The sequence below is a fragment of the Aulostomus chinensis genome, chromosome 18, assembly GCF_037954235.1.
Source record: "Aulostomus chinensis isolate RoL2024-O1b breed Wild chromosome 18, RoL_Achi_v1.0, whole genome shotgun sequence".
NCBI classification, from domain to species: domain Eukaryota; kingdom Metazoa; phylum Chordata; class Actinopteri; order Syngnathiformes; family Aulostomidae; genus Aulostomus; species Aulostomus chinensis.
This window is the reverse complement of record NC_141337.1, coordinates 19,157,211-19,172,216: the sequence shown is the minus strand read 5'-3', so window position 1 is coordinate 19,172,216 and position 15,006 is coordinate 19,157,211. Positions and strand designations below refer to the sequence as shown.

General features: G+C 44.3%; 1 protein-coding gene and 1 non-coding gene across 3 annotated transcripts; both read left to right on the top strand.

Moving 5' to 3' along the window:
• Positions 1-1,535: 1,535 nt before the first annotated feature.
• kri1 (KRI1 homolog) lies at positions 1,536-14,970 on the top strand. Of its 2 annotated transcripts, none has more exons than XM_086185600.1 (18): positions 1,536-1,774; positions 1,898-1,971; positions 2,074-2,176; positions 2,239-2,335; positions 8,421-8,490; positions 8,577-8,626; positions 8,704-8,797; positions 8,866-8,943; positions 9,029-9,135; positions 9,871-10,099; positions 10,183-10,353; positions 10,700-10,775; positions 11,000-11,106; positions 11,249-11,408; positions 11,509-11,639; positions 13,635-13,699; positions 13,788-13,883; positions 13,976-14,970. In XM_086185600.1, exons 1-18 carry the CDS (start codon positions 1,690-1,692, stop codon positions 14,463-14,465), a joined length of 2,283 nt encoding a protein of 760 aa, XP_086041726.1. In that variant the 5' UTR covers positions 1,536-1,689; the 3' UTR covers positions 14,466-14,970. The 2 variants fall into 2 exon arrangements, with proteins under 2 accessions (XP_086041726.1, XP_086041727.1); XM_086185601.1 differs by having other exon boundaries at positions 1,594-1,637; positions 13,976-14,969.
• On the top strand, positions 13,449-13,547 carry LOC147245575 (Z30 small nucleolar RNA). The gene has a single exon (XR_015110275.1). It is a non-coding gene; the product is annotated as a Z30 small nucleolar RNA (small nucleolar RNA).
• Positions 14,971-15,006: the final 36 nt, after the last annotated feature.

The window sequence follows — 15,006 nt, the reverse complement described above, 5'->3', positions numbered from 1 at the left end:
TGTATAAAAAAAGAAACTGGAGATGACAAAAAGTAAAGCAATAAGTAAATCCATCAATGCATTGTTGATCATTCTTAAGAAAGACGAAAGAAAATATAATGAATTTGCTATTTAAAAAAATACTGATGGTTATATGTCTTTACCAATCTACTGGTTTTTGTCATTTCCTGTTCACTTTCAAAGTGGAGGAAAATATCATTGAGCTCAGCCACAAAAGAGGGGAAGAGAATGTTTAAAATGCTAAATTTTCTGGATAATAATAAGAATCGAAAACCACACATTTTTTAAGTGTCTGAAATGTACGGTATTTGACACAAAAGCACAAGTTCAAATCTGATCAAAAAGGCTTTGGATGGCACGACGCCCTACAGTGCCCTTTCCCAGCTGTACCTTTTTGGTTACTGAGCAACCCTGTTATTGACTTAGACCTTTTAGAACTGGAAATGTACGCAGAGAGCAACAGCTTTGTCATGGAGAGCCATATCAAGCACAACTACGGAGACAGAATGGGGATACTGACAGATGCGTCAAAGTCAGAAGTGGGAAGAGTTGGGGCTGCGTTTGTAGTTCCAAGCCTCGAGCTCTGTAAGAGGGAAAGGCTAGTCATGATCTAGCTGTCTATACTGCTGAGTTGGTGGCAATATTAACGGCTTTGTCATGGGTTGAGAGCAACAAATCTAGGAATGGAGTGCTCATTGCTCCAGATCATGCATTCGCACTGATGAGCGTTCAAAGTGCTATGGCTCAGCAAAGAGACAGGACATTATTTTTTGAAATTGTGCAGATGATAAGCAGAATATTAATTTCTGATATTAATGTCAGTTTTTCCCTGGGTTCCTGTTCATTTAGGAGTCAAAGGTAATGAGCTAGCTTATGAGAATGCCAAGAAGGCATGTGAATCTCCTGAAGAATCTATGGAGATAAGTTTAAGTAAAGCTGACATTAAAACCACAGTAAAGTCGAAGTCTGAAACAATATGGCAGAGTGAATGGGCCAACACCAGCACTGGTAGGAGGTTCTACAGTATATAAAAGTTTGTGGGTGGCGATAGACCAACTACTAGAGCTACTCATGAGGAAGACATTATCCCCAGGATGAGTGCTTTATTTCTTTTGAAAAAGCATGCTGACGGAAAATGTAATAAATGTAATACTATAGAGACGGTAGAGCATGTTACTGTATGTTGTTGTAGATTTAACAAGGAGAGGCAGCGACGCATTTAACAGCTGGAATCAGAACGTGTACCTTTGAAAATTTACGCAACTCTACAGGAAAATTCAGGGGCAGTTTGTTTAAGGTTTTTTGTTCAATTTCTTGGAGGAAACTGGGCTGACCAGAAGGATTTAGGTTTTTTTTTTTCCCCTTTGTCGAAGTGAAATAAAAGCCCGACTCACACTCCATTTCGGTAGGTGGCAGTAATGTTTCCATTCGTTAGTTGCCAACCGCCATAAAATAAAACAAGAAGTAGAGGAGGAGGAAGAAGAAGAAGAAGAAGAAGAAGAAGAAGAAGAAGAAGAAGAAGAAGAAGAAGATGAAGACGATGGCGTGACTGCGCCCCCTAAAGTACGAATAGGACATAGGACGTGTGCACCGGAAACCATGTGGCTCACGACTGTAGCAGCTAACAGGACTTCTCGGTAGCGTGCAGTACGATACACAATTCATCATATACAGCGAGAGTGTCAAATCATGTCTGGCAAAGCGGAATTAAAAATAAACGCCAAGTTCGCGCAGCAATATGACAAATACCGGCAGAAAGAAGAGTTACAGAGGCGTAAGTGTCTGACAGTTAGCTAACGCTGGGTAAAGCGTCAGGCTAATGACGATAACGTGACAGAGAAGCAAGCTTTTTTTTTGGTTTTGTTTTAAATGTCTGTCCTGATTGTTGTTTGTGCAGTGAAGGACCGATATGGGGACAGAGAAGCTGACAGCGACTCTGAGTCGTCTGAGTCCAGCACTGATAGCGAAGAGGTGAGTCTGTCAGCAGATCGTCAGCTGATGCTCTCTTCATCTGATTGAGTGAGTCGTTAACGAGCTTTTATCTTCACAAGTCCTCTTTAATCAACCCCCCAGGAGCTGAATCCTGAAGTTGAAAAGGATTTTTACAGAACATTGTCACTCCTGAAGAAGAAAGACCCGAAGATATACGAGAAAGATTCGATGTTCTTCTCAGAAGGTGGGGTTATTTATTTGTCAACAATTTCACGTTTTGCTGTTCATCAAATATGTTGCTTACAGATGCACTGAATCGTGACATGAAGCCCTCAACCTCTAAGACAGTGAAGCCCATGTATCTCAAGGACTATGAACGTATAGTCATCCTGGAAAAGGAAGGGTGAGTGTTCGCTTCCACTATTTCTGTAGAGAATTATTTGTATAATTTCTATAGCAAGGGTCCGAGGTGGGCCTTCCCTCAGACACTGCATGGTCTCAGGTGCCACCCTCAACCTTTCTGGCATTACCTATAGGTTTGTTTCTGGATGCCTCTACGTGTGTAGTACCATTTGGTGCACATATACTTGAGGGTTGAATTGGCTCACCATAAGGTTTTATTTGGCTTGCAGGGACAAAATGAATAGACAAAATTTAAAATACCAGTCCACACCCAGGGATGTACAATGGGGGAAATAAGTATTGAACGCATTAACTTTTTTGTCATTACATTTATTTCCAAAGATGCAGTTCATGTGACATTTCTTCCAGACACTGGTATTAACTCAAATAATCAACACATGAAAAGAAATCACAACATTCAAATCCATGAATAATGATTATGTGGAATTGTGTGCAATAACACAGGAAAAAAGTATTGAACACACCATGGGAAAGCTGTATATTTTGGCAAGGAAAGGCACCATACCATCTCAAATCTGACAGTAATTAGTCTTTGTACTTCCTATAAGTGCAAACCAACATCAGCTGGGTGAGTGCTGATTGATGGCCCTATAAACAGGTTGTTTTTTCACCAAGTAGTCAAACAAGACACATCTCATGATGGGCAAAAGCAAGGAGCTCTCTCAAGACCTTCGCAACCTGATTGTTGCTCAGCATCAGAATGGAACTGGTTCCAGACTTATCTCCAAGCATCTGAGTATTCCAGTAAGCACCGCTGGGGCTATTATCCGCAAGTGGAAGAAGCATCACCTTATCATCAACAGGCCACGCACAGGAGCTCCTCGCAAGATTTCTGACCAGGGGGTCAGAAAGATGGTCAGAAGAGTTCTCAAAGAGCCAAAGACCACCCGGAAAGCGCTCCAGAAAGACATGGAGGCAGCAGGTACAAGAGTTACAGAGAAAACGATAGGCAATGCACTCCACCGCCATGGCCTCTATGGACGCTCAGCCCGCAAGACTCCATTCCTCAAAAAAAGGCATGTTGAAGCTCGTTGAAAGTTTGCTAAACAGCATCTGGATAAGCCTGTGGAATACTGGGAGAACGTTGTCTGGTCAGACCAGACCAAAATTGAACTTTTTGGCTGTCATACTACACACCATGTTTGGAGGAGAGATGGCACTGCACATCCCCCAAATAACACCATACCAACAGTGAAGTTTGGTGGTGGAAACATCACGGCATGGGGTTGTTTCTCATCTCGTGGTACTGGCAGACTTCATGTAATTGAAGGAGCAATGAATGGAAACATCTATCGGCAAATTCTTGAGATGAACCTGCTGCCATCCACCAGGATGATGAAGATGAGACGTGGCTGGACCTTTCAACAGGACAACGATCCGAAGCACATGGCAAAGTTGACTCTCCAATGGTTTAACAATAAGAAAATCAATGTGTTAGAATGGCCCAGTCGATCACCTGACTTAAATCCGATTGAACATTTGTGGAAAGAACTAAAGAAAAAGGTTCACCAGAGGGCACCAAAGAATATTCAAGATTTAAAGACAATCTGTGCGGAGGAATGGGCAAAAATCCCACCTGAGCAGTGTGGGCGATTAGTTAATACATACAAGAAGCGTCTGGAAGCTGTCATTGCCAACAAAGGCTTCTCCACAAAGTCTTAACCCAGTCTCAGAGAGTGTGTTCAATACTTTTTTCCTGTGTTATTGCACATAATTCCACATAATCATTATTTATGAATTTGAATGTTGTGATTTCTTTTCATGTGTGGATTATTTGAGTGAATACCAGTGTCTGGCAGAAATGTCACATGAACTGCATCTTTGGAAATAAATGTAATGACAAAAAAGTTAATGCGTTCAATACTTATTTCCCCCATTGTATGCATCACAACTAAATGGAGAGTTGAGAAAATGCACTTGTTGTGACCTTTCGGACCACAGACCTACAGGAGCAGACTTTGGTGGGAATGCAAATGACCAGTGTCACATTTAGAATCATGACACTGTACTGTGAGTGACTTCAGGAAGCTCTGGAGTTCTTGAAAGCCTTTACTAGTCCAACCTGTTAGTCTTGCCTGTTTTAACCTAATTATGTTTTTTTGATAACATGCTGTGAAAAAAATGTAGACATTGCATTGATGCTAATCAAGTCAACATTTTACCGCAATATGGGTGATAATGACAGAGTGGCGTCATGTAAGTCAACAGGCGGAAGAGGACGATGCCAATTAATTCAACCTTAGACCGCAGTGTGGATGGCAATGACAGTGCGGTGCTGTTTTTGTAACTCAGAAAAAGAAGGTGGTTGCTGAAGTGTTGTTTAGAATGAAATTACTAAATACATCAGTAACGTTGATTATAAGGCCACATCGCTGTAATTGTGGCCATCACCGATGTGATGACTCTGGCAATGCAGTGCACCCTCTTGTCACCGAGTACCTACACTGCCGTTTTGAAAAATTGACGAGTCGCGTGTGCTTCCAGGCCACGGCCTACCATATTCAGAATACTCTGGCATCACTGATTACTTGAACATTAAGGGTCACCTACAATGAAAATCATCGTTTTCGTGTTTTTGGTGTTTCTTCAACGTCCCCCAGTTGTGGAGAACACACACGAAGTGTGAGGCAGTGTCATAACCTCTGTTTGAAGTATCTCCCCTTTTTTGAATCGCTGCGGGAAAATGGACCAATGCGATTTTGGCTGAAGTGTTACGTCACAGTTCAGTCAGTGCCCCCCCCCCCCCCACACACACACACACACACACACTGAACCCACCCCTTTCACACACGCCCCTTCGACATATTTCGGAGGGGGGGCGATTATGCGAGCGAGCCGAGTGAGTGCAGCTCTCTCGTGTCGCTCGCTTGACACAAACTGGAGACTGCAGCAGCAGCACTGACTGAGCAGATTGATTGAAGGAACGGCCTCGATAGAATTGAGACCTTTGCTTTATCTGCGCTGTCTGTCGCTAGCTGGCCTGGCCTGGCTTGAGGGGGAAGGAATCTCGCCAGCCAGGCAGGCTACCAAGGGGCCAGGCCACCGGGAAAACTCCCGGTTGTCCCGATGGCCACTCCGCCACTGCATATACAGCTGGACCCGCGAATGGGCCGTGGCTACTTGGTATCTTATCTTACGAATGTTGTTGTATTATATGGAATGTTGTCAATTGACAGTAGCAGTCACACTTAGCACCGGCGACAGTTAGCCGAGAAAGTGGGAGTACTTTCTTTTCAGTGACAGTGAGGGCAGCCAATCACTGAGTAGCAGTTAAATGAGGTTGCCAGATAAACTACGGCAACCGATCGGCGTCAACTGATGCACTTGCATAAATAATGAGGTTGCCAGATGAGGTCAGAAACGACCCCAATAGGGACAAACGAGGCATTCTAAACCCAACATGGTAACATCGCGGTTTCAGAGAGCCTTTTAGGAAGCTTCTGATCCATGACAGACCCAATCATTTTTTGTGGGGTTACATACCACACCACAGAACAAGAATGAATACCCCCTTCAACCTCTCTATGGCACCTTTAACTGAGTGGTAATTTTTGCGATTGATGTATGCGCATTGTGTAACCATTCACGGATGGTGGCTTCAGACGCACATGGGTACCATCAGTCGCTCCAATCACTTTTGGAAACTCGGCATCCCATAAAAATCCCTTTTAATCCCAGTTTGCTGAGCATCATGATACGGGAATTAAATATACTCAGTAGAGAGGGAACTGATCGCCCTCATAACTGCTGGAATAGTTCGGCTGAGTGGCTGGCCGAAAACCCCAAGGTGGATATCACCTGCGCTGGCACAGGTATGGCATTGGAACGCCGGGTTTCTCTCCTTGATTGGGGTTAAAGGTTGTGGCATAACTCCAGGAGGAGATACCTAGGGAGACAAAAATGACTCACGAGTCTCTCATCACTCTCCTGGAATAAATCTTGGGGGTCCCGAAAAACCCTCTCCCTCCTGATGCACATGTTAAAGTTCTCCAACAGAGCCAGATCTGCCATCGCTGAGCCTTCACCATCTCATAGCCAAAGCTGCCATCGCTGAGCCTTCACCATCTCATAGCCAGATCTGCCATCGCTGAGCCTTCACCATCTCATAGCCAAAGCTGCCATCGCTGAGCCTTCACCATCTCATAGCCAGATCTGCCATCGCTGAGCCTTCACCATCTCATAGCCAGATCTGCCATCGCTGAGCCTTCACCATCTCATAGCCAGATCTGCCATCGCTGAGCCTTCACCATCTCATAGCCAAAGCTGCCATCGCTGAGCCTTCACCATCTCATAGCCAGATCTGCCATTGCTGAGCCTTCACCATCTCATAGCCAAAGCTGCCATCGCTGAGCCTTCACCATCTCATAGCCAGATCTGCCATTGCTGAGCCTTCACCATCTCATAGCCAAAGCTGCCATCGCTGAGCCTTCACCATCTCATAGCCAAAGCTGCCATCGCTGAGCCTTCACCATCTCATAGCCAAAGCTGCCATCGCTGAGCCTTCACCATCTCATAGCCAAAGCTGCCATCGCTGAGCCTTCACCATCTCATAGCCAAAGCTGCCATCGCTGAGCCTTCACCATCTCATAGCCAAAGCTGCCATCGCTGAGCCTTCACCATCTCATAGCCAAAGCTGCCATCGCTGAGCCTTCACCATCTCATAGCCAAAGCTGCCATCGCTGAGCCTTCACCATCTCATAGCCAAAGCTGCCATCGCTGAGCCTTCACCATCTCATAGCCAAAGCTGTCGTTGAAACAGGCAACTGACTAAAGTTTCATCTGTCACGTCACAGATCTGTTAATATAATAATTGCTTTCAATTACGGGACTGTTTGTCAACCTATGCCTATTAAAGCAGTGCTCATGCACCAATTGAAATTGAAAGGATAATGGAGTACACAATTACATATTTTAATTTTTTTTGTAATTAATAAGCTACATATTTACCATAGGGATTTGTCATGACGCATGCATCTTCATCCGTGACACAACATCTGCTGTTAAAGCAACTCTGACTCCTGTCCATGAACAACAGGTCACCTCTCATCAAATCTAGATTACACAAACTCAGACCTGTCGTGAGATTTCATCGCAGAATACGATCACGCTCAAATTGATAAATGCCACAGCTTGTGTGGAAATAAACGTACGCATGTTTTACGCTCATTTTTGATTGTATGCTCATCTGAGCAAGAAGTAAGTGTGGGCCATGATCTCTCTTGGGTCTAGGGTTCCCTTCTGGACACGACCCTCTCTGTCTTTCTGTCATACTAATGACAGCAGACTGTGTGTGAACAGCATGATGTTACACTCGGCAGTGTTTCTGACACACACACACACACACACACACACACACACACACACACACACACACACACACACAGGGGGGCCACAGAGGGCTATGGCACCCTGGATTGATCAGTCATCAGTCTGCCCTCCTCTCCTCCCTCACCTGTTCATTCTGCCCTGAGAAGGTCTTACGGTTTCTGACAGAGACAAAGACTCTCCTGTTTAATCTAAAGGCCTCCTTTTGTAGTTGTTTAACCTAATAAATACACCTGGTTGGTGTCAGTGTCATTCAAAACTGAATTGCGGGTGAATTTATTCATGGAGAACAAATATAAATGCGAGTTGGGTTTTGGGGTGACCTTATAAAACATCCTGCTGATGAAGAAAATTAATGGATCAGACACAGACAGGGTAATAAAACGCACTGACCTCCTGTGTGTGTGTGCGCTGCATGTGTGTGTATGGAGTAACTGCATTGATGCAGAGAGGAGAGACGCTGCAGCCATGTGATAATTCATTATAGCAAAATTTAAGCTTATCGATTCTTAGGTCTTAGATAATTCTGCATTTCAGTGCCCACCCCTATGTGAAAAATAAAGTACAGTTCAGATTTAAACAAGGCCTTGATGCTTTTAGTAATCGCATTGCTCAAGGAATCGTTTCAGCCCTCGTTAACTTTAATTGTTACTGAAATTATCACTGTTGCATTTTACTCCCAGGATCAAACTTTACATAATTATTGATGTAAATGATCTTTATATTTTTTTATTTGATAGCAAATATGAAGATGATGATGATGATGATGATGACGACAGCAATGATGAGGAAACTGCCCAAAGCAGAGAGGTAAGCTCAAGTAACTGTATTCCCCCCAGAAGTCTGCAAAGGTTAAATGTGATCAAATGTCTTAACGATGGTATTTTATCCGAAAGAGAGCCGACTCTCCCAGCTACGTTCAGGAGCAAAGGCAATTGAAAGAAAGGTGAGGCTCAAACTATCTTCAGATGCACAGCACAATGACTTGCTGACTATTTAAGGGAGCCTAAATGTTTCTCGTAGCCTCTGCAAGTTCGTCCAGGACAGCGACGAAGACGAAGGCAGTTCAGGAGAATCCCAGCTGCTGACCAGGAGGATTAAAACATGGGAAGAGAAGGTCAAGATAAACCCTAAGCTTCTCTCAAACTAGCACATCCCAGAGCTGCTAAATGTCTTTACATGCAGGATAAAGAAGAGGCCGACTATGTGGAGTGGCTGAAAGGCCAGGCTGAGCTTGAGGGTCCAGAGGAGCTGAAGGACATGGTGAGTGAGCAAAGTTTCAAAGAACTAAAGTAGAAGACATTTGGGTTTAACTGTCTCAGTGATGAAGCAGTTTGTGTTGAAACAGAAGTACCTCCGGGACTACTGGAGTGACCCCCAATTGGATGACAAGGAGTGTTTCCTGAGAGACTATGTCCTAAACAAGGGCTACCTAGACAACAAGGATGATGAAAGGTATGGTGCTGCCAGGCTGGATTGATCAGATGGAAAAAGTCAAATCAGTTTCATTTGTATAGCACCAAATAACAAGAAAAGTTATCTCATGACACTTTACAAGTAGAGGCTGTCAGCCATGAAAACTTCCTTTCAAGAGGCAGGAACTTCGAGCAGAACAAGGCTCAATGGGACAGCCTTCTGCTTTAACTGTTTGGGGGAAAGACAGCTGGAGAGTGGGACAGAGACTAATACAGAAAATGGAGGAAGTCAGATATACAGAAGGAAGGAGAGGGGCAGAGATAGAGAGGGAGGGATGGGGAAGAGAATGATGGCTAGAAAGGGACATGAGCAGGTGATGTGAAGGGTGGCCGTCTAAGCCAATTCAGGTCTGCAGCCTCCTCCAGCAGTGCCCGGGATCTGGGAAGTGGGGACGCCCAAAGGCTCCGGAGAAGAAGACCAGTTAGTTAGTAACATACATGAGTATGATTTATGTATGACACATACAGCAGGACAGAGAGGAGGAGAGAGAAGCCCAGTGCACCATGGGAGATCCCCCGCAGGCTAAGCCTATATCAGAATATCTAAGGGCCAGCCTAGGCAGCCCAACTATAAGCCTGATCAAAAAGGAAGCTCTTTAGTCTGCTCTTAAAGGTAGAGAGGGTGTCTGCATCCTTGAGGATGTAAACAAAGAACAGCGTTAATTTTTGTTTTCCATGTATAAGGAACACTAATATATGCCATCGATTCATGAAGGATCCCGACCTATGATGAGGTAGTCCAGGATGATTTGGAGGATTCTGAAGAGGAAGGTGAGACCTTCTTGCAGCAGCAGGAGGACTTTGAGAGAAGATACAACTTTAGGTTCGAAGAGCCTGCCGCTGAGCAAATCAAGACCTATCCGCGCAATATTGTTAGCTCTGTGCGCTCCAAAGATGATCGCAGAAAATGCAAAAGGGAGGAAATGAAAGCGAGGAAGAAAAAGGTAATTAAAAGAAACCAATATTGGTTTTGTCATTCTCTTCTTCTCAGTGGTAAATCTTCAATAATCTCCCATGGCGATTTCAGGAAAAACAGCTGAAACAGGAGCAGCTGAAGCAGCTGAAGAACCTCAAAAGAAACGAGATCATGGAGAAGCTAAAGAGGCTTCAAGAGCTTACTGGCAATGAGGAGCTGGCATTTAGTCAGGCCGACCTGGAGGGAGACTTTGATCCACAGCAACATGATCAGCTCATGAAGGTGGGAACACACATTCTAACACACTAGGTGTTTTGATGTTTTGCGGTCAGCATTTCTGCACGCGCTTTAGGAAGCTGAGACCCCAAGACACTGGCTGACTGCTCATTTGCTCAGTAAATTGTCCTGAGTGGTAAATGTTGACATACCTGTCGACGGTCATCAAATACACTTCTCCAAAACGAGGTCTCTGCCAGCATTAATCGATCAGGGGTTGAAAATAAAATTTCCAGTGAAAAAACAAGAATCAAAAGAGGTTACAGTAATTGAATTGTTTCTGCTCACACCTGTCAATATAACAGATGCACATAAAAACTGCCATCAGCTATATTTTCTTTCCCATTTGCAGAAATTTTTTGGTGACGAATACTATGGAGGTGAAGAAGATGAAAAGCCTCAGTTCGATGATGATGATGAACTTGAAGGCAAGTCTGTGCTAACCTCCCATTACCTGTGCAGTATTTATTTTGGTACCTTAAGCTTTGTTGTGATTATGCAACATCTAGCTCAGAATGTTCTTGTTCGTCATGAGTGAGTAGGAGTTACTATAGAAATGGTTAAACAATCCCCAATTTTCACGTGTGTGTGTGTGTGTGTGTGTGTGTGTGTGTGTGTGTGTGCGCGCGCGCCACGCTACGCTATGCTACAGAGCACTGGAACTGGGACATGTGGACTGTTGAGGAACAAGAAAAGTACAGGGAAGGTGAGGAGGAGTATGACGCTTTAGAACCACACTGCGAAGACCAGGGTTTCATTGTGAGTCGACACATTTTTGCCTAAAGCTTTATTTCATTGTCGTGTCAGTGCATCACCTGAATCCAGTATATGCACTGCTTCATGTTTGTCCTGGCAAAAAAAACCAAAACAACAACTCATGAAGGCGCTTCCTCTTAACTAGATGGATGCAGACTTTGATCCCAACCAGCAAACTACCTCCAAGAAGAAGAAAAAAGAAAGGAAAAAGATGAAGAGAGACGATGTCCTGCAAATGGGCAAAAAGAAAAAGAAGTCCGTCTTTGCTGACGTCATCTCTAAACACAAGCCTATGTTTAACCCTCGTAGGTGTCACTCAACCTCCAGTCGGGGTCTTCACCATAATTTTTTTGTTTGTTTTTTTTTTACATGAATTTATCCAAATTAACACGCTTTGTATTTCAGAGGAGAAGAGTTTTGAGCAGTACTTGGATGAGTATTATAAACTGGATTACGAGGACATCATCGATGACCTCCCATGCAGGTTCCGGTACAGGCAGGTTCTGGCCAATGACTTTGGCCTGACCACTGATGAGGTGTGAACAGCGACACTTCACTATCCTGACATAATTAGTTCTCATTTACCCCTTTCACACTGAAACGCACGTTTCAAAGCGGGTTTTTGTACCCGCGTTTGCTCGGCATCAGGGCACATTCAAGCTTATAGCAGACGCGGGTCTGAGCTCCCGCTGTGAGGGCTGCGTGCCTGTGTTTTTCTCTGTCATGCGTCATCGCGCTGACAACGTCATCATAACACATGCGAGGTAAACAGACGACGGCATGGACATTGTCAAGTCGAATGGTGATATTCCCATGAATCACCATTCTCATAAATCGCTGTGTCCCGTACGGTTCCAGAAATCTGCCGCCGGATCTCCTCTTCACCGTGGATGGCGAGCAGCTCGCGGACCTCACGATCTTGCCAGTGCGCTGCCATGATTGATAAGAAAGATGTCAAGATCTCTATATAAGTTGTTTTATTTTTTTATTATTATTTTTAAACCTGTCGTGTTCAGTAGCTGGGGCCGACACCCGCCCACACCCCACGCCCAGGCGGGGCAACCGCAGCCCTCCACAACGACCAGGCCCACCGCCCCTGTACAGAGCTAACCCCCAACCCTCCACCCCAAACCCCTCCACCCATCCCCTGTTCTCCCCCGCCCCTCAGAGCAGGCCAAGCTTCAGGCCATAAGGCACCCCCCCCCCCCCTCCAAAAAAAAGGAAAAGGACCCCCCACTCACTGACAGGCCCATATAAGTTGTTTATAAACACATTGGCACTTGCGCAGTTCACGTTAGGGTTCCCTCAGTAAAGATTAATTCATGTAAGATACACATGTAAATTGTTTGAAAAAAAAACGGCGTGAAACAGAGTCTCAGGGACATCAACAGGAAGACTGATCTTATGGCAGAGGCCAAAACTTTATTGAGAGATGAGATGAGTGAGCAGCTCTCGCAGCCCAGCCCAGCCCAGCCCAGCCCAGCCCAGCCCAATTTTTTTCCCCCGGAGCTTCCACAATGACAGCCTGATAGGTGGCACAGTGACAAAAGCAGAATGCGACAGGAAGGTAGATCTACGTCAGTGGGTCATATCGCAGGAAACCTGAGACAACACACGTTGCGTTTTTCACACTGCAGGCGAGCCGAGCAGAGCCGCTAAACACCCGGGTTGCTTGGAGGGTCGGTGGACGCGGGTCGAAATGCTGAGTCGACCCTTTCAGAGCACCCAAACCCCCGTGTTCACCCGCGTTTTTGGTGCAGTGTGAAAGGGGCTTCAGTTCGTTAATGTTGCTGTATCTGTCGTATTTTCTGTTCTTAGTTCACATTGTTGGCAGAGTCAGATTAATCTCTTATTCTTTACATGTAATTGTTTTTTTTTTTAAAGTTAAAAACAGATCTTTTACAACAGAACTTTCAGCATTTGTTACAGGAACTGGCTTGAAAATGGATGGCATTGAGATTTTTAATATTACAAGCTACCTTCGTCTGAGTCTTTGCAACTTAATGTTTCCATGTGTCAAATATCACCATGGGAGAAATAGAGGCTGCAGGGAGAGGCTTCCTCAGCATTGGAGTCACGTAGATGATAGACTGATATTTGCCCTCCTGGTTTTCTTCCATGTGACTCCAATGCTGAAGGAGCCAGCCACATACAGTTTGTTAAGCTTGAATCCAATGACAACCGACAAGACAACAACAAGCCACAAAACAGCCCACAGATGTCTTTTTACACACTCTAAATTGCATCGTCCTGTATAATCCCCATTTTTTTCCAGTTGTTTGCTCAGTGGTCCACCAACACTTTGATTTGAGCTCAAATCAAACCAACTTTAACACTTATGGATGCTGCAGTGATGAGCATGGAAGTGACTGATCTGGTATTGCCTCCCTCTGGGAAGAGCTCTGACCAGGGAATGACTTCAATTTAATCTTCTCTCTGAGCAGGCCGTGCAACGTAACAAAAAACAAAGTGTGTCTCTCAAACACACAATAATTATTTGAACTAATAAGCAAGTCTGGTTCAATCCACAGATTCTATGTGCCGATGACAAGGACCTGAACCGATGGTGCTCTCTGAAGAAGACATGCATGTTCAGGTTCTCCTTGTTTGAATGTTTCAGACTCTTTATTCTCTCAGCTCATTTGACTTTACTCAGATCATTTTTCCTCTTTTTATCTCCTCAGGTCTGATAAGGAAGAGATGAGTGACTTAAGGAACTATGAAATTAAGGCACAGAATATCAAGAAGAAGAAAGAAACTCTGAGCTCTGTATATGCTGAGTGAGTTTGTCTTTGTCAGGTTTATGCTTAATGAGAAAGTTCATCATTTCTGTTGCAAATGTGAGTAATATTGATCTGAACTCCCTGTACAGGGAAGATGAAGAGGCGGCAGATACCAAGACCAAGATGGGGAAGAAGTGGAGAGGTCACATGAAGAGTGCTGAGAAGCAAGGCAGAGGAGCTGGAGATGGTGGCTCTGCCTCTGACGTGGACATGGTGCCAGCTCAAGATCTTAGAGAAGTCAAGGCTGGTGAAGCAGAGGAGTTTCTGGTTCCTAAGAAAAAGATCAAACAGAAAGATGACCCCCAGACTGCAGTTCCTGATCAGAAAGTGGCGGCAGATAACCTTGTGGAGGTGAAAAACAGGATTGAAAGGATGAAATCATCCAGCAAGAAGCATTCCGGTAGTCGCCTTGCTTCAGGAAAATCTGGGGTGAAAATACGAGGCCGGGAGTTCAGTAGACAGAGACTGAAGGCTTACGGTCTGAATCCTAAGAGACTATTCTTCAGGCAGCTCGGCAGACAGAAACGAAAAGCACAGGAGAAGAAAGAGAAGCAGAAATACCAAGTGAAAACTGCTTGAATTGGGCCACTTTGCAATGCTGGAGATGACTTATCTCAGTACAATTGATTAATGGTCCAACAATCAAACTTTGTGTATATTTAGGCATTTCCTCCGATTGTACAGCTATGAAGCACCCAGATACTGTGGTGGTGACTACACTTGACAATGGATGGGATTCTCTTGCTACATTCATATTCCATATATTAAGGTGTTGCCAACCACAGTAAACATTAGATTTTAAACTGGAGTCGAAACAGGACTCCACTTTTGAATTTTGACATTGTGGTATTCATACAGATATGTCTTGTTTCCTGTCCTTTGAGTCCGTAAAGGTAATTTAGTTTTTTGTTTAACTTTTTAAATAAATTTTCTGGGAGGAAGCCTAATGCTCGTGTTGGGTGAACGTTATTTTATGAATACCGTCTAGTTTTGACAAGTTTGTTTGTGTTATGAGGTTAATCTTATGACGAGACAAGATGAAAGTGTGCTGAAAGGTGTTGAGGAAAAGAAATGTGTACCAATTACGTGAAACAGTTCTAATTAAAAGTGCCTTGTGCAA

Coding starts and splice junctions, on each gene's coding strand:
- kri1 (XM_086185600.1), top strand. CDS start 1,690: ATGTCTGGCAAAGCGGAATTAAAAATAAACGCCAAGTTCGCGCAGCAA. Junction 1,972..2,073: donor CCAGCACTGATAGCGAAGAG/GTGAGTCTGTCA, acceptor TCAACCCCCCAG/GAGCTGAATCCTGAAGTTGA. Junction 13,700..13,787: donor AAGAAGACATGCATGTTCAG/GTTCTCCTTGTT, acceptor TTATCTCCTCAG/GTCTGATAAGGAAGAGATGA.